Here is a 24,879-nt window from a genome sequence, read left to right on the forward strand (position 1 = left end):
TAGGAATTAACTCTTTTTTCTGATGAAGGAAGAGAGTCAAATGTTTTGAATGCTGTATTGAATGTTTATGTTGTCCAAAAACTTATTCTGTGTGTCATCCAAAAAATGACAAAAACCTTTGAGTGGACACATTTTTGCACATCGTCTGGCAGTGAATGAGTTAAAAAATACAAAAATCAAGATTTTTTTCAACAATATGAAAGAGAAAACAAAACAAAAATGTCAAGATTGTTTTATAGACAACAACAAAAAAGTGTTTTTTTTAATGATTGTATTTTATTTTTTGGTCATCTTTATGTGACTAAAGCTGAATCTTGAAGAACAATGTCAACCTTAGAAAAAGAAAGACATAATTTTCCCGAGATATTCGTAATATCCTAATTCTTCAACGGATAACAACAAATGGGCACACGTTTAAGAACCACCAACCTTAAAACCTTCACCAAGTTGTATTATGAAGCTGCGTTTTGACAACAAGATGTGATTTGAACGCAAGGTTTGATTGACCGCATGTGCGAAGACGACATTGGGGGAAGGACGCCAGCGGGCAAAAAAGACTCCCAGCTGGAGTGCACATGTGGCGTGGCGCGAATGTGGCAGTGCGTTGCGGCGAACATTCCAATGCTGATATGTATGTGGAACACGGAGCCGCACTGGCCTCGCCAAGCCAGGCTGCGGTCGTGGTTTCGGAAACGCTTCAGCCCCCGGCCTCAGAGAACTGGCGACAACCGCCGGGATTTACGATCAAAAACACACATGAAAACGGCCACGTTTGGCAGCTCAGCCACCGCGCTGAAAACCTTCGTGTGTTCCCGTGCTAGCTGCCGCCGCCGCCATATGCTAGCACTGCGCTCGTGGTTTTTGTTAGCATTGCAAACACTCACTGCGGTTTGTGAGATGAGGTCAGGGAGGGATTGAGTGACTATGGCGACTGGATGGGTCTCAAGCGTTCCACCTATAAAGTCTTCAAAGTCGTGATGCTACCCCCATCCTCCCACCCCCCGAATTAATGAAGCGCGGATTATTTCCCATTTGGCATTCACAAATGTGCCTCTTGGTTGATTTCATGGGACTACGTAGCGTCCGTCACTTCCTGAAAACCTCCCTCAAATCTATTTACTATCTTGTGATTCGGCCAAAGCCACGTCTAATATGAAAATATTACAATCTTACCTAAGTTCGTAAGTAAGCTCATCGTCGCCCGATACGATAATGAGAAAAACATGTTCGGAGCTAAAATATGGAAGTCTACCGCGCGTCTTAAGTGGATCAGCGAAGGCTTAACGCGGGACGCTAATCCGTACCTAAACGACGTGACCCGCGGGGGCCATGTTCATAATTGCGTCAATTTGCCTTTTAATTCCTCCCGACAACGTGCGCAGATGCGACGTGTTCAGGTCGCGCCGTCGCCTATCCAAACGTGATGTGCTATCAACTAATTGATAGCAGACGGTCAATCCAGCTGGAGGACAAGAAGAACGTTTTTTTTTTGGAACTGAGGAAGATCATGTCCTGATAGGTCCCAACCGCACATTAGCCATGCACTTTGATGACTGCTCTTTATTTTCATTTTTTTCAGCGTCTTCTTGTTTGTTTCATCTCACACTTCTTTAAAAATGCATGATGCACACAATTCTTTTGGCGACGGAGAGAAGCTCTTTTCGTATCAAATATTGATTGTAGGCCGGCGCAGCCTTTCTCACTAATAAAGCCAGCGGGGTCTACATCTGTGTCTTCAGCATGCGTCCATATTTGCCCTTAGCTTGACTCGCATCTTGGAGACGTCAAACTGGCCTTTGTCAAGGAGAAGAAAATAAAACCCTGAAGAAATAGAAACAAACTCTCCGAGTATGGCTGGCGTGGGTCGGTTGAAAGGGTGAAAAAATGGATGGTTGAGTATTTGTAAGGGTCACCTCGCAGGGGATGTATGGATTTGTGTTTGTGTGGATGACGGCTTCTTTCCATCCTTTCTCAGGCCAGTAAATAGTCAACTATTTGTTTCAATGGATATTCACGGTGCGTGGTAAGGAGTCAAATGGAAAGATTAGGTTATTAGAGTAGAAACACATTTTAATTTATGTTCGGGGTGTTGCATTGATCACTCATGTAGCATAGCATGACCCTTCGTTATTTCCATTGAGAGTCGATTCGCCAAAGTCAATTCATTTTATGATCACGACTGCTCTTACTATGAGCCTGATGTGGATGATATGTCTGGTCAAGACTGTTACTCGAGCAGTATCCCAATCCATAATATCATATTTTATTATTCTTAAATAATAATAGGAATAATATTGGAAAAATCTGACATCACGCTCCTCACCTCTGAGTAGCTAATGTCTTGGCCACCTTTCCCAGCTGCTTCTGGATCAGTTTTGTGTGGTGCAGGAGAGAGCAGTTGGAAAGCCTACGGTAACTTGTTCACCAGGTGGAAACCCCTGAGCCCCGCCACCTCCCCACCCCTCTTTCCAAGTTCACCCTTGTTCATCGCTCAGTCTCGGGTTTCAGCAGGTGATGTCATCCCACAATTTGGTCAGCTCACGTCGTCACTGTTTATTTTGTGTCGTCGCACCGAAACTGGTTGTGGCCTTGTTTAGTTAAGCTGCAGGGGAGAAGAGAGACAGGAGGTAGAAGGAGGGGGGGGGGGGCGTTGTTTACGCTCACTCAGCCAGCCAAAAGCTGTTTTTTTTTTTTTTGTTTTTTTTTTTTTTTTTTGGGGGGGGGGTGATTTTGTCATTGCTGATGAGCAAAATCCCAGATTACAATACGTGACGTGTCGTATGAGAACATGAAAGCATCAATTGCAACTCGTGGGTGCCATTTGTGTCACCGTTGCGTCTCAATGCCGAAGAGAAGTAAAATGGAGCAAATGTGAGCATGGGTCAATTTTCACTTACTGATTTGAAAAAATCAGTGTCATTGATCTGTTTTTTCTCACTGTCGCAAATGGAAATAATCAGATGCTAACAATAAATATGCTAGCAGATAGCAATATGCTAACCTCAGGGTTTGAAAGCAAATGTCTTGAATGAGCTGAGCAATTAAGAATTGAATAAGGCACTGATAATACATGTGCAATTCTGAAAAGGGGCAATTTATTTGGACTGTGAAAACCGGTTCATATTAATGTGAAATCCAATTTGTAGGACGCACGGTGTAAATTTGGAAAACATTGAATCAGTGGAGAAATGTGTAAAATTGAGTGTTCGATTGGCCTCATCGTTGACATGGAGAATTTGGAGTCACTTCCCTCACCTCCAAATGTGGCAATTTTGGTGCAGAATAACCTATGTGGGAACATCTCAGCAGTGAATCATTATCCCGCAGAACTACGATCAAAAGCAGCCCCACTGATGCATCCCCCTGACATTTGGAATGCCTTAAAAGACAACCGACGTCTCCGCACAAGTTGTGTCCATAATTTGTAAAATGGCTTCAAATGACTTCTACTGAGCCTATTTTAATAAGATTCCACAGCATATAGCTATAGTTGATGTTTTACGACTTGTGCTGAATATTCAGGAAGTCTTGTTTTTGAGTTGGTGATGAGTCGGTACGTGACGTCACTAATGGACACCCCCCTGACCGTAAAAAGACGCATTGTAGCGGTCCTTCCATCATGTCAATGTATTTTGCTGGACTTGTTTGGTGTGTGGACCTCATGTTGCACCCAAAAGCCGTCAGAAGGCCAGAAGAGGGCGTCCAAGTGCCATATAAGGAATTTATCAGCCTGTGGAAACGGAGGTGGCCACGGGAGGTCGCCATTTTGTGCCTCTTTTTTGGGCGAGAGATTTGCCCCCAATGTTGCCTCAAAATGGCACAAATAAATTCATCTTTTGAAGAAAATTAAGTGCACATTATGCTCCAGAAAATACGGATGGGATCAGAGTGCATCGCCATCGCACCGCCAATGAAACCAAGCAGTTATTTGCCGCAGCTCCTAGTCATTCTGGGACTTTGGCCCAAGGCTGTAAATAATGTCGATAATCATTAACATTTACAGCGCTGCAGCACATTCGACATTGTTCTCGGTGGGTCGTGCACTAGAAATGTGAAACAAGTGGCTGGGCAATTTCAAACCAGTCGAAACTGTTGCCGCCTCTCTACGTCGCCATGCATCTCAATCTATGAATGCAGCAAGTGGCTGGGGAGTTGGCGGTGAAATGGTTTGGGAAAATGTGGAAATACCAAAACGACGTGAACGTGGTATTGGGTGGGCCTATGCCGATGAGGTGAATATTTGGTTGTCGGAAGGGTATGAATTATGTAAAAGATCGTTTCACTTTGGAGTTTTACTGAGAAAAAGTGGGATTTTGGGGAACAAACAAGCAGTCAGTCTCACCCTCACACCTAGGGAACGTTTTTAGAGTGTTCAATCAGCATGCATTGCGTGTTTTTGGAATGTGGGAGGAAACCAGAGGACTCCGAGAAAACCCACGCAGGCCACGGGAGAACATGCAAACTCCACACAGGAAGGCTGGACCGGGTCTTGAAATCACGACCTGCGCACTGTGAAGAAATAAATACATTCATATTGCATGTATATATGAAGAACTTCCAAACCCGAGCAAAGATATAGAAATGTCCTCCTCCAAAATACCAAAACAATCTTCCAAAAAAAAATCTAAAAAGTCCTGCAAAATCCAAGTATTTTTACCTGCATCCACCAAATCACAATAAAAAGTTTTACCCACAATCCCCCACAGAAATTATCCGAAAACTCTGTCACCCTCAAAAAGAGAGTCTACCACAACAAAATTACATTTTGTCATTAATTAATCATAATTTAAATTTAAATGCCCTGCCCTCAAACCTCATTTTGCACAATGTCTAATTTATGCATTAAAACTTCATTCGGCTGTGAATTAAGTTTTGTGCCGCAAATAGCAAAATGTTGCATTCAATTAAAAAAAAAGTCCCGCCGTCCCTTGACAAGCGTCACAGTTCCGGAGAAATACTGACAAAGCAGCAGTGGCACACTAATTGGCAGCGGCGATAAACAAGCTCAACAGGAGGATTCATCATAAATCTGTGGCAAAGCAAATTGTCGGAAAGTTTTTGGACAAAGAATACAAAGACAACTGCCTGGTTTGTGACATCTAGTGTGAAACGGCGAATTGGAATTTTGTCTGAATGAGAAACATGCGCTGCACTTGATGAGCCACATCATCGTTAATTTCTCTTCATGTTGTTTCGGGGCCCAAGTGTGTCACCCACCGGATACCGAGCTATACTCGTTTTGACGCATAATCGTCAATGCGGTAAAATAAACTGGAAACCGAAACGCTTTCGACAAAACCGAGATGAACAAATGCCAATTTATGTTTAGAGAGCTGATTTATTTTTTCATGGTGTCCTTGTGCTGAATATTTTGCTTGTTTTTGTCCTCCGGTCGTTGGTCACACGTGGCCCAGAAAATGTCTCCCGCTTCACCCAAATGGCCACATGTCTGTCCGCGAAACAACAAGGGTAGCCTGCATACGGTCGCCGTGGGAACCGCGGCCGCATTAAACGCTCATTATGTCGAGTGGGTTGCATCACATTTGATCCTTCCGTGTCCCACTAACCAAAACGTTGACGCCAAACGTTCACCAGCTGCGCCCATCTGGAGGTGTTGTCATCACAGCTTTAAACACAGCGTAATGTCCGCGTCACCCTTTAAAACAAAACAAAACAAAAAAAGGATGTCATTCCGAGCACGCCATTTTTTCCGCCAAAGCTCTCTGCCGCGTATTTAAATAGATGCCATTAATGAGTCTCTCTGCTGAAATATGCACCGGGTCCTACTTTGTCGTGGCCTCGCGGCCCGTGAATTATGCCTCAACTCTGGCACAAATGAGTTTCTTCTGGGATGAACGCAGCGGCAAACGAGCCAATAATTGTCTCTTGAAAGGCTGGCTGGGCACCGGCCAGCTGGGCAGCGCGTAACTGCCAGGGAGCGTTTGTTTTAAGAGGTGGAGAAAAAAAAAACATGAGACAAAGCCTTGAACAGAAACGGGTGGCCCTGTTTTCAATGTAAAGTGTTGTGTAAGAATAAAAGGGCCATGACGCTTGGAATGGCCCAAAAGTGGCACTGTACGCAGACAATTAGTTTTGTCCTGGAGCAGGTCGCATCTTGCTAGCTTGCTAAAACCTCCACACACTTTTTGGGGACAAATATGTTTAATTTGGGTCTTCTGTGAGCAGCTTGGTTTATTTAAGTACATGTTTCTGTGATGCTTGGCATGTGTAGGCAGCAAGTAAAGATTTACACGACAGATTAGCCTCTCGCGGGCTTGATCGCTCTCCTTTTTTTTGTAATTGAAGAAGTTTATTTTGTATTTCTGTCACTTGTGTGGTTCATTGAGGTCTATCATTTGGTAACGTTTGACAAGAAACCGTACCGAGTGTAGATGTAGATATCAAGTTACCTGTCTCTTGCTTAACTCATTCATTGCCAGACGATGTGCAAAAATGTGTCCATTCCAGGGCCCGGGTTTTTGTCATTGTCACTCAAATGTTAGGAAAAGCCGAAAAGAAAATAAGAAGACTCAACCCAAGACTCTCTTCTTTCATCAGAAAAAAATAGTTAATTCCTAAATTTTATGGGTCTGGAGTTATCTGAGCTTGAAATTGAGGCGACTGTACAAAATACAATACAATACATATTGACTTATATAGCGCTTTAACAACAGCTGAAGCTCGAACAAAGCGCTTACCATGGACAAAAGGCAAATGCTGCCCCTTGGTGGAAAGGAAAAAACATTGCCAGAGGTCTGACCAGGGCTTTATTGGCACCCCTCGCAAGAAAAACCCAAACCCAGACAAATTTGGGAATGATGCTCCACGTCACACTTTTGATGGCAGGGAATGGGTTAATCATGTTTATTTTAAGTTTATTTTGTTCTTCTGTGACTAGTGTGATGCATTTGATTCCTCTTGTTTGGTCTGTGTCACAAGAAGCGGCATCAAGCAATGCTCAAGACTGTTAGCTTAGTGCTTCTCTAGCCAGTGGCCATATGTTTTTTTGAACCTACCTAAGGCTATTGAGAATGCTAACATGTGACTTTAAAGGACAACCAACGTCTCCGGACAAGTTGTGTCCATAATTTGTAAAATGGCTTCAAATGACATCTACTGAGCGTATTTTACAAAGATTCCACTACATATATTGCGGTCTTGTTTTTGATTTGGTGACGAGTCTTCACCCTACGTCACTGAAGGAACGCCCCTGACTGACATACCTTGCATCAGCTCAATGCATTTTGCGGTACTTTGTTTGGTCTGAAAACTTTGTGTTGATGGCGAAATTAGAAGGTAAACACATAAATAACGCAATGGTAAATTGTTGTATGTTACACCGAGACAACTCTTTGATATTCGTTGACAAAAATTCCAAGCTGAAAAATAAAACTGTTTTCAAAGAAGCTCTGCCGCCATCATCTACTGAGCCTATTTTAATAAGATTCCACCGCATATAGCTATATTTTACGTTTAAAGACTCGCGCTGAATATTCAGGAAGTCTTGTTTTTGAGTTGGTGACGAGTCCGTACGTGACGTCACTAAAGGAACGCCCCTGGCCGAAAAAAGACGCATTGTAGCGGTCCTTCCATCACGTCAATGTATTTTGCTGTGCTTGTTTGGTCTTGGGACCTCGTGTTGCACCCAAAGCCGCCAGAGGAGGGTGTCCAGGCTCCATATAAGGAATTTATCAGCCTGTGGAAGCGGAGGTGGCCACAGGAGGTCGCCATTTTATGCCTCTTTTACCGTGAGACATTTTCCCTCATAATGGCACGAAATAAATTATTTAATTGATTGCAAACATGTATGCTTTCCTCTTCAGAACGATTTGAATCATATTCATAACTGAATGTGTAACAAGAAAGCATATTCTCCGAATCTGAAGCCATTGTTTTGATTCTCCAGCAATGCAAGACGCCTTGGCGTGACGTCGCGAACTGACTTTCTGAAAATGCCCAATTCGCAGCTCAATTTTTTGCAGATTGTGGACACTTTAAGTCATTTTTATTGGTGTTTTGCATTTGAGTAAAAATATCATACTGCGTGTTTTGAGTATTTTAGATGCTATAAAACGTTTTTCTGATGTCAGTTAAGAATCAAAAAAGTGACGTCGGTTGTCCTTTAAACATTCCCTGTGCAGTTGAAACGAACTTGATGATGGCGACAGACATTTTGGTTTGTGGTCACACATGAAGGTACAACCGCAATATGTTCTGCTGACACAAGGCCCGGGAACAGAACGACATGATAGGCCAAAAGTTCTTTCCCTGCAGAAGAGATGAAAAAGCAAACATCCCATGGCTACATCATAGAAACGAGTCAAGCCTGTTTCCCTCCTCCCATTCCCCCCTCTCAATGTTTGTCCGAAAAGTGACGAACGACTCTTATCAGAATGTGGGATGGCATTTTTTGTACATTTTTTTGGACAGAAGGCTGTCAGAAGGTTTTGCCAGACAACACAAAGCCCACGCTTGCTCGATCTGAATTGTCCTGAATGCTTGGTTGTGAGACCGCCGAAGCGTTGCTATCAGTGACTGGCCAGACCGCAGTGCAGCTGTTCTCCTGACGCACCTTATGGGCTCACCTGAAAGTACTATTTTTCTCTCCACTCTCTCCCGTCATTCAGCCTTAAAGGACAACCGACACCATTTGATGTTTCCTAACTGACATCAGAAAAAAACGTTTTCTAGCATCTAAAATACCCAAAACACTCAGGCTGATATTTTTAGTCAAATGAAAAACACCAATGAAAATGATTTAAAATCTCCCAAAACTACTTCAAAATGATCTGAGAAAGTTTCCGTTTCAGAAGGTCCCGCCCCCTTGCTTGTGACGTCACGCCAAGACGTCTTGCCTTGCTCGAGAATCAAAACAATGGCTTCAGATTCGGAGAAGATGCTTTCTTGTTATTCATTCAGTTATGAATATGATTCAAATAGTTCTGAAGAGGAAAGCATACATGTATGCAATCAATTAAAGAAGTCTTTCTAGATCTATTCGAGCCGTCAGGAGAGATGTGTAGTGTCCCAGAAAATGCACAAGATGGCGCCCAAGCTCCGTTGGAAATGGGCTGATTTGTCTGCTGGGAATTTGTGTCAACTAGAATCAAATCGTAGTCTTGGTGCAACACACAACGATTCACCATCGCGGTATTTATGTGTTTTCCTTCTAATTTCGCCATCAAAACGGATCAACACGAAGTTTTCAGACCAAACAAAGTACCCAAAATGCATTGTGTGTCACTTTCTCGGTCAGGGGCGTTCCTGACGTGACGTGACGTGACGTCAGGAATCGTCACCAACTCAAAAACAAGACTTCCTGAATCTTCAGCGCGAGTCTTAAAACGTAAAATCTAGCTATATGCGGTGGCATCTTTGTAAAATATGCTCAGTAGGAGTCATTTGAAGTGATTTTACAAAATATGGACACAACTTGTCCAGAGGCGTCGGTGTCCTTGAAACCAACAGTGTGCCAATAAATCTCCTTTCTCTTATCCAAAAGTCTACCTTTCCGTGTAACGCTGTAATTACAGATCCACCGTGTCAGGCAAGGACTCTCTCAGTTTTTGAGTCCCCGTGGGCCCCCTTGGCCCTCCTACAGCGGGGATTTGAGTTCTGCGGCTACGTAATTACGCATAGCCCTCTGGTTTCCATTTGCACCAGCGCCTGTTTAGTTGCTTCAGACTGTGAAGAAAGAGAGGAAGATGATGGGCGGGGCAATGCCATTTGACACCAGAAAATCCTCTTGCCAGTATTTGTGGGTCTGGCGGGGCTTGTGTTTTGAAAGAACACGACCCAAAATGTGCCCCTAAAGAACAGAGTTTCTGGAAAATAAAAGTGGCATCACAGTGGTGCAGTTGAGGTCTTTCATACAGAACCCAGCTTGGCAAGTGAGTGTCTTGGGTTAAAATTATGTTCCCCAACTTTCTGTTATCCTCTTTTTCATAGCCACCTCTCTGATGCTACCTCAGTAGCTTGAAACTTTGTGGTGTTGTACTTGAAACATCATTATTAAATTTTGTTGCGTCCATTCAACATTTCCTGGATGACTGACAATGTACACAGACATATTTCACAAAGAACAGGGAGGGGAGAAAAGTCATTGTTTCAGGAGCTCAAGAACCAACTTGAACCGGCGCTGTCACGCGGTAAATTATGTTTGCCGTCTCATGAAATATCTTACGGCCGGCCGCATTGGCTGGCTCATGTGGGCGATGATAGAGCAGAGCAGAGGTGCGCAAGGACACAGGTGTTCCTCAAGGTACACATGACAAGGTTGCGAGTCCTCGCTGTCAAAGCGCGTTAGTGAATCAATCTGTCATCTGGTGGGCGGCGCAAGTCCAAATCTCCGCAGACGTGGCGCGGTGGGGAAATGAAAGATGATTTTGCGCTGGCTAACTTGTAAAGGTTGTCGCTTAAGTCTCTTGGGCGGCAGCGGTGCTTGAGCGAAAGCCATAACAATGCATGGAATTGGTCTTTTTTCCACGCTGTCCCGCCTGAGAATGAAAGCGCGTTCATTGTAATAGTGTCGGAGATAGAATATGCTCCCACTTATTTCTTCCATCTTAGATGCCTTTGACAGCTAACTTTGCCACCAGCTTGATGTTTGTGAATGTGTTTTGACACATCAGGTATTACTTTACAACATCAATATCTCACTTTGAATAGATTCTGAACCTACCCCAGTCACAAACAGATGTGATACGCTATCTAGCTATTTTGCTATCTCGCTCTCTCGCTATCTCTCTCACTATCTATCTACCTAGCTAGCTATCCAGCTAGCTAGCTATATAGCTATCTCACTATCTAGCTACGCATCTGTCTAGCTAGCTATCTTACGAGAAAGCTATGGCCACGAGTTCATCTTTTTACCTGCATGGCAGTCTTTTTTTAAATCTATTTTTAACCTTCTGTTTCACTTGACATATCTTATTTACGGTTTTGCCAAAAATGCATATAAATTACAGTTTGCCCTCCATCATCGACTTCCAACTGCAGTTGCATAAGTCAAGACTTCATTCCTTTGTTGGAATATAGAAACATGATTTTCATTTTCTTTTTTTATAACCAAAACCCTTCAACAGCCTGCACACACTCTCTTAATTATTTTTTATATGCACATGATCCCATTGTGTTTATCGTGAGCTTCCACATCGTTAATAGCGGTCACAGGCACTTGGTGGGAGAGAGGAAAAGTAATTAAAACCGCAATGGCCTTGGCGTTAAACAAGGGCACATATGTTGGTTCTCGCCCGGGAACCAGGAGGCTCAAACCATACTTAGACTCTAAGCGCAAAATAGCCGTGTCAGGTTTTAATCCAAGGTTTGATAAAAAATAATAGCTTTTAGGATGCCAATCCAGATTTCAGGCTTTTGTCATCACCATCATAATTTTCTGAACTGGATGAGCAGTGTTGGAAGTCGAAATTTTAAAATATATCCATCCATTTTCTTTCTTCAGGTGCCCGCTCCCAGATGGTCCAGATGGACCCTAGCAAGTCGGGCTTTGTGGGCTCCCAGGTGGAGCTGCGCTGCATTTTTATCAACAGCGACCCCCCGGTGAAGATCTCACAGGTGACCTGGCAGAAGCTGCTCAATGGCACCAAGCAGAACGTGGCCATCGCCAACCCGGCCCTGGGCGTGTCCGTGCTGCCGCCCTTCAAGGAGCGCGTCAGCTTCAAGCAGGCGGCCGTGCGCCACCGCACGCCCTCGCTGGAGGACACCACCATTGTCTTCTCCAACCTGCAGCTGTACGACGAGGCAGCGTACATCTGCGAGTACACCACCTTCCCGGCGGGCAACCGCGAGAACATGGTCAACCTCACCGTCTTCGGTAAGTACGTCCCACTGGGATTTACAGCAGGTAGACAGGATGAGAAAATGTGATTTTAGCGCTTCAAGACTTGACAAAAGCAGGGCTGTTGCAAGAAACGTCGCCTGTTTCAGTTGCAAAACAGCAAGCTCCCCACGGCAGTACAATCACAATGGAGTTTTCAATTTGTACTTTTTCATTAATTCATTTTAGTTGTTTGGTAGTTTTTTTTCATTTACCTGTATTTTCTTGTATTTATTTATTTTATTTATGATTTTTAAGTGTTTTATTTTGGCAAAGTAGTTAGAACATTAAATGACAAAAAATGTTGAAAATGTTTTGCTTTCTAAAGGCTCATTCATAAAGGGTTCTAAATAAAATCACAAAATAAATCCGGCATTTAACATCTAGCTACCTCTTCTTCGTTTTATGAAGAACTGTCCGAGAAGAAACAACCTCATTGGTAGCCGTGCAAGTTAGCTCGCTAGCTTCCTTGAGTCGCTAATATTTATTTCACCTATTGTAGGAATGCTAACAGTTTCAAATGATTGCAAACATTCATTTGAAGACTGTTGACTTTGGCTGAGGGGTTAAAGGACACCCTTGACTGGTCCCTGAGGGACATATGGGCAAACACTTCACACTCATATTCCAACCAATGGATAATTTAATAAAGCTAACGTATTGGGAAGTAGGAGGAAGTTGGAGTGCACACAAATTAAGTTTTCAAACCCATGTTGTGGTGTTAGTTTAGCAATTTAGGTGCGAGTTAGGAATTCAAATAGTTGCTTTTTTTTCAAAATGAGGAAAACTTTAACTGACCATTCAGAGACTGTTTACCATTCATCTCGTTACCGGCTGCAAGCGCCTTCCATAAACTTCTTTTTCCCTTTTATTTGTCAGGAAATGATCGGATATTGAATGATTCGTTTAATAACAGCAAGGATGGGTCAAAGGTTTTTCTATCGATTTAGTGTTCTTTTTGCTTTAAATGTGTTTTTTTTGTCAGAGTCATGTAAATCCGGGTTAAAGGTACATCTTCCAATTTATTGAAGCATTTAAAGAATGGCTGCTGCATTTTGTAGCCAAACTGACTTTGAAGGACCACACTTCCACACTTTTTCCTCTGCTTCTGAAACCTTTTAAAGAGACTTTTCACAGTTTGTGTTAGTGCAACCTCCGTGTCAATCGCCGCACTTCCAGCTGATGACTCAACCAGGGGTCGAGGATGATTATTGGGGTGGCGTAGCTTTGAACGCCTCGGAGCTGCAGAATTTTTTTTAGTAACATATCTCCGTTATGTTTACCTTTTAGACCTGTCTAACCCACACATCGATCTTTCCAGCTAGAAAGCTAGTTAGCTTTAATGTTCTTTCCAGTTTTGAAAAATGCTAGAAAGGTAGCAAGTGTTAACTATCTTTGTCAACAAAAATGCCATTTTAATTGCCACATTTCAGAAGACGTTGAGATTTTGGGTGGCGGATTTAATCAGCATTTATTTTTCAAAAGTCTTCTTCTTCTTTTCCTTTCGGCTTTTCCCTTCAAGGGGTCGCCAAAAGTAGACATCGTCAATTAGAAATCTCATCAGGCCCAATCTGTAAGCCTTTGATTTGTTTCCCCTCAAGAAATGAGCACTTTAGTTCCCAAACAGCTCTTCGATGCTCGTTTTGCATCCAAGGGCACTTTGCGCTCTTCTTTTGAGAATAGTGAGCTCTTGCAAATCCACAAGCGTCGCCATCCCTTTTTGCATTTACTTCAGATCAAGCCTGCTTTTGATGTACTTGAAGAAATTGCTAATTGGCACCTCACAAAGAAATCAAATAAGATAAGCATGCATATTGGGCCGACTGAATGGCTCCTCCATCTACAAGACCTGCTTGTTTTTTTTAGCTTTGAGGAAAACAGCGCAACTTTGCCTGATTAGTCCTGTTTTCCTTACTTAGCACTCCACCCGACACCACCGGGAGGTAAAGCACTTCATGTACAAAATCTTTGGTTTAATGACCACTGGTGGGGGGACAAATCACATGATTTGGTGTCAGTCAAAATTGGGACTGAACAATTACCAAAAATGAATAATTAGCAATTAACTAATTCACTGGCAGATGATGTGCAAAAATGTCCCCACTCCAGTGCCAGGGTCTTTGTCATTTTCACTCAAATTGCAGAACCCACAGAATATTGAGTTTTAGGACTCCATAACCATTTAATGCAGCGTAAAAAATGTTGACTCTCTTCTTTCATCCAAAAAAATTGTTAATTCCTAAGTTATATGGGTATGGAGTTCGCTGAGCTTGAAATGGCTATACAAAATTGGCTGTACAATATACAATAGAAAACATACATATAGATTTATATAGTGCTTTAACAACATCTGAAGCTATAACTAAGGGCTAACATGGACAAAAGGAAAATGCTGCCCTCTCGTGGAAGGGAAAAACATTGCTAGAGGTCTCACCAGCGCTTTATCGGCATCCCCGCAAGAAAAAACAAAAACCGAACAAATTCGGGAATGGCGCTTCACGTCACACTTTTCAATTCCCGAATGAATATTAACAAAACAAGTCATTATTTTGCATAATGGTGTCTTTTGTGCTAAACACCCACTTGCCCTCTTTCCACAGCTCGCCCTTTGACTCGCATGACGTTGACCACACCCACCATTGTGGCCCGCTCGCAGCGTCGCAAAATGACGGTGGCCACGTGCGTGTCGGCCAATGGCAAGCCGCCCAGCCTGATCCGGTGGGACACCAGGCTAAAGGGCGAGGCCACCTTCCAGGAAACCCGCAACCAGAACGGGACGGTGACGGTGCGCAGCAACTACATGATCGTGCCCGGCCGGGAGACGCACAAGCAGAAACTGACGTGCATCGTCACATACCGCAACGAGAGATTCACAGAGAGTGTGGTGCTCAACGTGCAATGTAAGTATCCGCTTGCTTTTTCTTGTCTTTGGAAATACGTAGGAGGTCTGGTCACTGAGGGAATGTTTAACGTCATTATTTTATGTTCTGGTTATGTGCACCCCAAACCAAATCGACAAATAAATAAAAAAATAAACAAATAAAAAATAATTCATTAAACTAAAAAATGTAAAAAGTGCTGACTTAATTTGTTCACCACTAGTTTTCAAGTAGAGGTTCATAGATTTAACGTAGACTACCATATTTTCTTCTGTATAAGGCACACCCGAAATCATTCACTCTCTTTAAAAGATGACCCTGCGCCTTATGATCCACAACAGGTCACGCAACTACTGTCAGCAGCTACCGACTAAATTTCCACCCTGCAGAAGAAGTGCATAACACCAGCCACTACAGTAGCACCTTCTAATGTACTGGGCCTGATATTTATATACAATACAGTGATACCTCAGCTTACGAACGCTTTAGCTCACAAACCTTTCACCTTAAATTTGCAAGGATATAGTCTTGGCTAATGAACTAGTTTTCGACGGACGAACCAAACCACACAGCGCCACGGTGGCTGGCGGACGAGTTTTCGGCGGATGAACTCCAAACCACATGGTCGAACAACGCCACGGTGGCTGGCGAACTCGTTTTTGTCACCCCCTTTCTTTGAGTGCAGACATGGTTTGTTATCGAGTGGAGTACTTTTGCTATTATGGGACCGAAAAAGACCCCGCCACAGGCGAGTGTTAAGACGAAGAGGACACAAAAGAAAATTAAGGTCGAGCAGAAGAAGGAGATCATCAAAAAACACGAACAAGGTGTGCGTTTGTGTAACTTAGCGTCCCAGTACAAGTACGCTAAGTCGACCATTGCTATGTGTGGCTAAGCGTTGTTCTGTATTGTCTAAGCTACAGTCTCAGGAAATAGAAAAACTTCCATTGATTTGGGTTAACGAAAAGTACCTAGCATGGGACAGTGTATGTGAAGGTATTATCGCCGAGAAAACACCGCAACTTCACTTGGATATCATCAAGAGGCATCACAAACACTACATCACAAAGGTAAATAAAACGACTTATATACACAACAGTTTATTTCTTTAATTACAATACAATATCACATTTATTATACATAAAATAAGGTATATTTTGTGTCGTTTAAGGCTTGTTTAGTAGAAAATTATGTTTTATGGCGACCTGGGAACGGATTATTCTCATTTTTAATGGTGTCTTATGGGAAATAAATGTTCAGCAAACAAACTTTTCACCTTACACACACTTTCTGGGAACCTATTACGTTTGTGAGCTGAGGTATCACTGCACTTGGAATTTTTTTTTTTCATTCATTGAAGGTGCGCCTTAGAGTCCGGTGCGCCTTTTATATGGAAAAGGTTTGAAAATACACAATCCATTGGGGGTGGACATTATATATACTATGGTGCGCCTTATACACCGGAAAATACGCTAAATGTACCAAGTAGTTTGTTTAATGGGGCTTTTCAAAATGTATTTTTGCCACTTCACTGAAATAAATATCATGAAATTCCATTTTTATCTGATGCAAATTGGGGGCACACATTGGCTTCTGTTTAATGTAAACAAGTAAACGTAAACCGAGCGACACCTCTACAAACAAATAGACATACATGAGCCGTTGAATATGCAGCCCTTGACCTTCCTACTTCACAAACAAACATCCTTCGCAGCCCCGTCTTCTGAGCACTCTTTTTTGAACTTCCAATTTGGATTGTATAGTTAAAGGTTTGTTTTGAACAAATGCAATCGCTCAAATAGATAGGCTTTTCTGCGTTTGTAGGTTTTAATTAAATTGACCTATTTTCTTTTAATTCTTAATTACTGTCTAATCAAAGTCATATTGCTCTGTTTTATTGACTCACATTTTGGGAGGAATGGATGGATGTGATTGTTTGGGGAGATTTTGTTGACATAATTTAGGTGTTTTTGGTGGCAGACAATTTTTTGGTATTTTGTTTTGATTTGAGGACATCATAAAATATGGAGATTTAGTTTTTTTTCTTCAAAGAGGAAAATTCGGGTTTTGAGAGCGACAATAGTTTTAGGAGGATTTCAATGGGGATTACGGTAAAACTTTTTTGAGTGATTTGGTGGATGCACGTAAAATGTTTGGCTTTTGAAGGATGATTTTTTAGATTTGAAGATTGGGTTGGAATTTGGAGGAGGACATTTTTATACTTTGGATTGGGATTGGAAGTAGTTAATTGTTATTATTATTTTTGGGTAAAAATGATTTTAGTGCTAAGAAAATGAGGTTTCATTCAGATTTTTGAGGGAGACTAGTTTTAGCTTTGAAAAAAATGTTTTTTTTTTAGGGTTGGGGGCACGGCTCTAAGAGGACTACGTTATTGCATTTGATTTTGAGTGCATACGAAATGGAGATTGTTTTGATACGCTGGTATCAGGAGTTGTTGATGATGAATGATAGGCAGCTTTGACGAGCGCAGACTGGCTTATGAGCTTTGGTATGTAGCCAACTGACAAGGACAGAATGCAACACGTCTGTTTTGAATGGAAGCAAATTCCGGCCATTTTTTATTAGTTTTTTTAAACTGGAGAATCTGTGTAACCCGGCCGCCCCCACGTCTCATCCCTCCGCAGATGAACCTGAGGTGAAGATTGAGGGCTTCGACGCCAACTGGTACCTGAACCGCCAGAACGTGCAGCTGACCTGTAGGGCGGATGCCAACCCGCCAGTCACCATCTACCAGTGGAAACTGTGAGTGTTGCCCACGCTTCACAAGAAGCACGTGTTTTAAAAACAACACTTTCATTCAGTTTCTTTCATCTCATTTTTAGCTGTTTTCAAACCAAATGATGTTATTTATTGGTGTTTAACCCAATTGTGTTTTCTTTTTTGATTTGTATGCATATTTTCGTCTTCTTTTTAAACCTTTTTTTTTTCCTCAAACATTTTGTCGCACATTTTTTTTAACCCACATGGATGTTATACCGATCTGTTTTTTTTTAACTCAAACATTAGAGACTTCACGCAGAGCGACGCGCAGTTATATTTAGTTTTGGACCATTTTTGTCCCTCTGGATTATCATTTTGCAAGGAGTTCCAGCAGGCTCGTGTATGACAAATTTGCACCACCCGCGGATAATAATAGTGTAGTAAAAGCGCATAATGAACACAAGTTAACAGAATGAGTGCGTGCGTTCAGCTTTGGTCTTCTTAGCGCAAAGCATTTTGAAAATGAAACTGTGGCCTCTTTGCAATAGCAAAGTCGACGCAAGTCCGACCGAGCATAACGGCTGGCCTGCATGATGAACAACTAAATCTCTTTTGACATTCGCAAAAGTGGTCAGAAAGAAGCCGCGCTATATATTCAGGTGGTCTGACATTGATCAATCCAACTTGGATCTTAACAATTTGGATCCACATTTTCCATGACAACAGACTGATTTCACTTCTTCCACATTTCTCAACTGAATAAAACCATTCCAATTTGAAAACGTTCTTCCCATCCGGGTCATCTTGAGAACTACTTTTTCCACAATCCAAAAATGTTTTTTTGTTTATGGTATTCCACATTTTTCACACAGATTGAATATATGTTTACTTTTTCTATGGTTAAAATATGCTTTTTGTTTTCAGTCCACGCACATCATTTCGGTTCACGGTCACCTTTTTAGCTTTCAAGCACATTTTCAACAGAGGTTGGAATCTCTTGTTCATTCGGATGTTTTCTCTTGACTGGTAAACGCAGAACATGAGTTGACGTTGAGTTGCGTAACTATTACAAGGGTGTCTCACGTTTTCTTTGCCGTGCTATTTCTCTCCGGTTGGATTGTCGCGATGGCGATAAGAAGGCTGCAGCCTAACCGAGGCAAAGTATAATGGCTTTTTTTTTTTCTTATTTGTTGCCTGGCCATTACATTTGTATAGTACTGAGTCACTCAATTCAACTTTGTTTGTTTTTTGAATTAGGTTTGAACTTGTTTTTGGTGAAATTTATCTTCAACGCTTGCTTGGCTGACGATTTCAGCTGTTGCTTCAGCTTTGATTGGACCTCTCTTGTGACGTCTCTAAAAAAATAACTGATTTGTAGATCATTCCATTATTGAAAAACAGTACAATTAGTATGTGAACATATGTCATTGACCAGATAAACTGTGCCGAGACAGCGGACAAATGCTTTACATGGCTGCTTTCAATGATGCGTCTATTTCTCCCCCCGTATTACCAGACCTGTTCCACAGGCACGATCGGAACCCCTTTTGTAAAAGCTGTCATTGAGCCCAAGTACACAGAGATAAACGTGGCAATTTATGCAGTAATTGCTCAGCGGAGGCGAGGTGTATGAATAAGTCAGGCCGGTGGAGTGGACGTAGATTAATAGATGGTTGTCGCAATGCCACAAGCCTCCCTCTAATGAGGCACCTTGATGCATGCGTATACAGTCCACACACACACACAAACATCGTTTTCAAAAACAAGAAAAGCTCGGATAAAGAACTAAAAGGACGATCCATGAGGAGGAGGGAGATAAAGGCGGCCGAGATGAGAGATGTGATCTAGCAAGACGAGGCCGCAGCACTGACAGATAGGAAGGAACAGCCATTGCTGTGCTGAGATCCAGACGCCAAATTTGTTGTGAAGGCTCCCCTGGGCTCGGCGATGGAGGTCAGCACAATTCTGTGACGGAAGAGTCCATAACAGGCTGATCCAGAGGTTGCGTCACTCCAAACACACACAGACAAGCAGATGAATTTGGTGCTAGCCAAATGCTAACGATTTGAGATGAACCCTAATCGCTGCAAGTCGTAAAAGACTTATATCAGCGAAGAAAAAAACAAAGTGAAGCTTTGTCAAAGAATAGAGCAGCTACCTGATGTAAGCGAAAAACCTGAGCAGACCTCATTAAAACGTTATCATTCGATGAGATGGCGCTACAGGCCCCACAAACACGAATGTTGACCTCCCCCCCCCTCAACCCAGAGATACATACCTATTTAATAACCCCTCAGGCTGCTTCTTACCTGTTGGGACCAGGTTGCCTGGTAATTTAATATGATGGATTACAGTTGAGATGCAACTCTGGAACGTGACATACATTCAGTGTCTGAAACTCATGACAAAAAGTTAACGGACAGACACGGGCAGACAACTCTGAAAAGTTGCCTGCCCGGCCATAAAGTTGCCTGCCCCATTTTTCACAACTTGAAACACAATAAGACTACTAATCACAAAAAAACATTGTTGCGAAGTATAAAGGATTTTTTGAAATTAAGGAAGTATCTACCACAAATGCCCCCTTGCTTTATGGTAAATATCCCTTGCTCAAGATTTTACTCCAGTTGTCATTTGTCATCATGGTGCACAATGCAATGTTTGCGTTGCGTTGTCTGCTCAAAGCCACGTGGACTCCTCTTGGTAATTTGCATACTCGGCACCGGCAGCCAATCAGAAGCCTGTTTCGTACTTCGGACCACACCATGACTGAAAAGTGGCATATTGCCAAACAAACATTTGTTTTGTAATTTGCATACTCTGCACCGGCAGCCAATCAGAAGCCTGTTTTGTGCTTCGGACTACACCGTGACTGAAAATTGTACTTGAGAGTTTTGAAAGCCGCTTAGAAAGAGGAGTCCATGTGGCTTGTAGCGGTTTGTTTGTAGCCTTTGCTTTATTGAATAACACAAACGTTTGATTGGGACAAAAAATATTTTTTTTTTTCTTGAAGAAGTTGTCGGCCACCCGGGCCGAGACGTTTTGAAAGCCCCTGGCCACCGGGCAGATGCTATTTCAAACACTGCATGCTTATTTTCCTACATTTTCTGAATGATCTCCCACACCCCTAGCCCATTTCCAAATATTGCCCAGGGCAGCTTTTACCATCTTAAAACTTGCTTATTCTTATTCATTGCCATTATATTTTCAACCAGTTGTATGGATTTTAGTCTCACAATTTATATTTGATTTTATTTTCCTTTTTTATTTTTTATTTTATGAAATATTGTGAGTCTTTTTTTAATGTAGAAATGTTTTTAGCCCATTCACTGACAGACGATGTGTAAAAATGTGCCAGGGTTTTTGTCATTTTCACTCAAATTGGACACAGAGAATATGGAGTTGTAGGACTACATACACATTCAATTCAGCGTAATAAATCTTAGACTCTCTCCTTTCATCAGAAAAAAACGAGTTAATTCCTAAGTTATATGGTTCTGGAGTTATTTGATCTTGAAATGGGGGTGACTGTACAAAATACATACATATTGATTTATATAGCACTTTAACAACACCTAAAGCTGTAATAAAGCGCTAACATGGGCAAAAGGCAAATGCTGTCCCCTCATTGAAGGGAAAAACATTGCCAGAGGTCTGACCAGCGCTTTATCGGCACCCCGTCCAAAAAAAAAAAAAAAAAAAAACCCAAAACCTGAACAAATTCGGAAATGGCGATCCACGTCATGCTTTTCAATTGCAGAATACATTCGGGAATAACAGTGAATTAGTTCATGTTTTAATGTATGTCTTGTGTATTGCCATCATTAATGTACTTAGTAGAAGTCGCAGTAGTAGTATAAATGAGTAACATTGGGTAGATGAGCATTTAATAAGCAAAACTACAATTATTTCAACATTTTTGTATTAAAAAAACAATGAATACAAATATGAGCCAATGAAATACTACCCATTAAAGGACAACCGACATCACTTTTTTGTTTCCTAACTGACATCAGAAAAACGTTTTATAGCATCTAAAGTTCATGACGTCACGCCAAGACGTCTGGCCTTGCTCAAAAATCAAAACAATGACTTCAGATTCGGAGAATATGCCCTCTTGTTTCACATCCAGTTATGAATATGATTCAAATAGTTCTGAAGAGGAAAGTATAAATGTTTGCAATTGATTAAAGATGGTCTTCTAGCTCATTTTGGGCGATCAGGACTGATGTGTAGTGTCACAGAAAATGCAGAAGATGGCGGCAGAGCTTCATTGAAAATAGTTTTATTTTTCAGCTTGGAATTTTTGTCAACGAATATCAAAGAGTTGTCTCGGTGTAACATACAACAATTTACCATTGCGTTATTTATGTGTTTACCTTCTAATTTCGCCATCAACACAAAGTTTTCAGACCAAACAAAGTACCGCAAAATGCATTGAGCTGATGCAAGGTATGTCAGTCAGGGGCGTTCCTTCAGTGACGTAGGGTGAGGACTCGTCACCAAATCAAAAACAAGACCGCAATATATGTAGTGGAATCTTTGTAAAATACGCTCAGTAGAAGTCATTTGAAGCGATTTTACAAATTATGGACACAACTTGTCCGGAGACGTCGGTTGTCATTTCAATCATGAGGTTTAATTAAAAAAAGGTTAAATTGACGTTTGTACTTTTTGAATTAAGTTTTCCTTTTTTAATATAAACCCTTCTTGTTGCAGTTTCCCCGATTGTCACAATGCACGTGTGGTCTAATCCTGCTTTTTCTCACAATTTCCTGCCTTCCTATTCAACGTTGTGTCCCTTCCACCTTCCAGATTGAACGGCTCCCTGCCGAGCAACGTGGAGATCAAAAACAACAGCTTGTTCTTCAAAGGCCCTGTCACCTACGACCTGGCTGGAACTTATGTCTGTGACGCCACCAACGGAATCGGCACACGCACCGGCATCGTGGATGTCAACATCACCGGTAGGCGAACGTTCCTCGGTGCTACCTCGTTCCTTTCGCTTTCTCTGGCATGGCTTCATGAATGACAATGCCCAGAGCTACTAACGAAGCCATCTGCTGGTCTCAATTCTACAGTATATTTTGCTAACAACTCGGTCTTCCCTGAGTGGTGTTGTTGTAGTGGGTGTGTATTTTTTGCGACTGGTTGCTCCGCGCTGACAAAACAGAATTGCAAAGATGCTAGTTGGTAATGTTGTATGGAGGAAAGCCTTGCATGTCACTGAGCGGTGAGCAGTTGCAAGCAACTTTTGTTGTCCCTAGGAGGGTTTGAAAATATTAAAAATGTTGTTGCCACAAGAAAAACTGCCACCGTTAAAACCATGAGCGAACAAGTTATTCAAGATGTCACTGTTTGTGTTTACCATGCACTAAATGGAAGAGGTTTCTAAAACGTTACCCTTTTGATCAAGTGAATGATGAATGACCAGTCGCTTAGCGCTTGCTTAGCAGTGGCTCAAGTTTCTACAATGCTAACCGGTAGCATTTTATGGACTGACTTAAAAAATGTTTTAACTAAAAACAGAAGATGCAGATTTTGCAAAATGACAGTGTGGCAACATTCCTAAGCTAATGCATTAATGTAGCAATAACTAAATGATTATGGTTAATATTTAATGTTGTGATTTTTTTTTTCTTCATTCGAGCTTTAGCTTTTATTTTTTACCTTTTCATTAGTTATTGACAAAAGGCTCCTTTGTCACATTGGAAGCTAGCATCTAACCGACTTACTCGCTAGATCTCCAATGTAGCTAACGATATGTAGCTGCTAACAGGTAGCGTAGGAGAGCGTCTTGCTTGGAAGTTGAGGATTGAAGATGAGCAATGTGATACCAAGAATAACATGAGGTAAATGGGGAGCGGGTTCTATGATGGCATGGATGATTAAACCCCCTTCTGCTGGGCGGTGTAACATCACACTTAAATATATATATATATATATATATATATTTTTTTTTTACATTACTTTCGGCGGGGGTGGTGATGTACCAACTCTCTAGCCATGTTGTTGACTCACATCCCATCTATGTGAGCAGCTGCCATACAGTTTCTTTTTTTTCTATTCTTTCCTGATAAGGTTGGTAGTGGTGTATTGTGTGATCATTCATGTGTGAGAGGCGGCAGTTAGTCACCAGACAGGAAAGCGAGGAAGCAATCGTCTTGTATCAAGCGTACACCCCCCGCACCCCAACGTCAGACAATGCCTTACAAAGACAAAGAGGCAACGGCACCAATGTCATTTCCTATATTTATTGTAAATGAGCAGGCTTTGTTCTTCTGCCGATGTCTGTGTCTTTGTGTTGAGTGACTCTGGAGAGGTGACATTTTATTTAAGCACATTCAGATGCTGGATGTCTGCATTGGCCATTTGAATACAGGCTCATTTTCTCACATTGTTTTGCCACGCACACGCAAGATGCCCTGGTATGCGGAGATGCAGCTAGGTAGCCGACTAGTAAGGTCAGAATCTATTTTTGCTCTCTAGTGGTTCGTTAAATATGTGGAAAACCGAACTTTAACTGAGTTTAAATGAAAGTGGGCCCGCACCCACCTGTTGACATTGTGAATGTTGGTCAACTCAATATTTGTTGTCAGAGTAATTTGTGTGGTAGTTTTCTCAGGCCATGTCTCGGCAGAAAACCTGATCCAGGTCCTTGAAAGAAATGAACACGTCCAGATTTTGTGTCTGGTAGGAGTTGAAAGACAGCAAATTATATACATTGAATAACCAAAATCAAAATTTTGGACAACTTAAAGGTCTGAGTCGAAACCAACACAACAGCTGGGAGTTGCAACATGGCAACCTGTCAAATTGCAGGGCAACAGATGACTGTCAAACATGGGTTAGGTTGCTGTTTGATGTGGGGAGAAATGCGGCGGCATGTCGGAACCTGCACAGAAGCCTCTCACTTGCAGGTGCTACATGACGGGGACATGAAACTGTTTCCTGGCCTGATGCCGGTCTGGACTTGTTTTTGTCATGTACAATGCCGGTTGACTCTCTGGAACGTTTCTGTTACAGCAAATGGAAGATACAATCACTGTGTCTTAAGTTAAAAGTGGATGTGTACGTAGCTGTGTGATTAGCATCACTTTTTATGTGTGTGTGTCTTTTATTGTTCCGCTAATTTTGTTTGTCTTGCCTCCAGGACAAGTGTGTGTTCCGGCTCATTCGTATGATTTACACTCAACTATTTTTAATCGATGAAAAGGTTTCTTCAGCCATCATCTGTACTTTTCTGAAGGTGTCGGACGTTTCGCTTCTTATCCAAGATGCTTCTTCAGAGAACTAAAGTCTTGCTGGTAGTATCGGCCCTATATATATATACAGTAAAGTCTCGTTATATCGATATTCAAGGGAGTCCGAAAAAATATCGATATAACCGGGACTATCGATATATCCGACCCTGTTTGCATGTAATTTTCTCCGTGCGTGCAT

The 24,879-nt window shown here is 41.9% G+C and overlaps 1 protein-coding gene across 6 annotated transcripts in view; it reads left to right on the forward strand.

Moving 5' to 3' along the window:
• The window catches only part of nectin1b (nectin cell adhesion molecule 1b), a 201,650-nt gene that overhangs the window by 67,182 nt on the left and 109,589 nt on the right, over positions 1–24,879 (forward strand). For all 6 annotated transcript variants that reach the window (XM_089012996.1, XM_089012993.1, XM_089012995.1 and 3 more), the window contains 4 exons: positions 11,462–11,833; positions 14,437–14,736; positions 17,361–17,478; positions 22,252–22,403. In XM_089012996.1, coding sequence (XP_088869122.1) covers positions 11,462–11,833; positions 14,437–14,736; positions 17,361–17,478; positions 22,252–22,403 — 942 coding nt within the window. The remainder of the gene's footprint in view (positions 1–11,461; positions 11,834–14,436; positions 14,737–17,360; positions 17,479–22,251; positions 22,404–24,879) is intronic.

Source organism: Hippocampus bargibanti, linkage group LG14 (assembly GCF_051943395.1).
Source record: "Hippocampus bargibanti isolate YZ-2025 linkage group LG14, ASM5194339v1, whole genome shotgun sequence".
NCBI classification, from domain to species: domain Eukaryota; kingdom Metazoa; phylum Chordata; class Actinopteri; order Syngnathiformes; family Syngnathidae; genus Hippocampus; species Hippocampus bargibanti.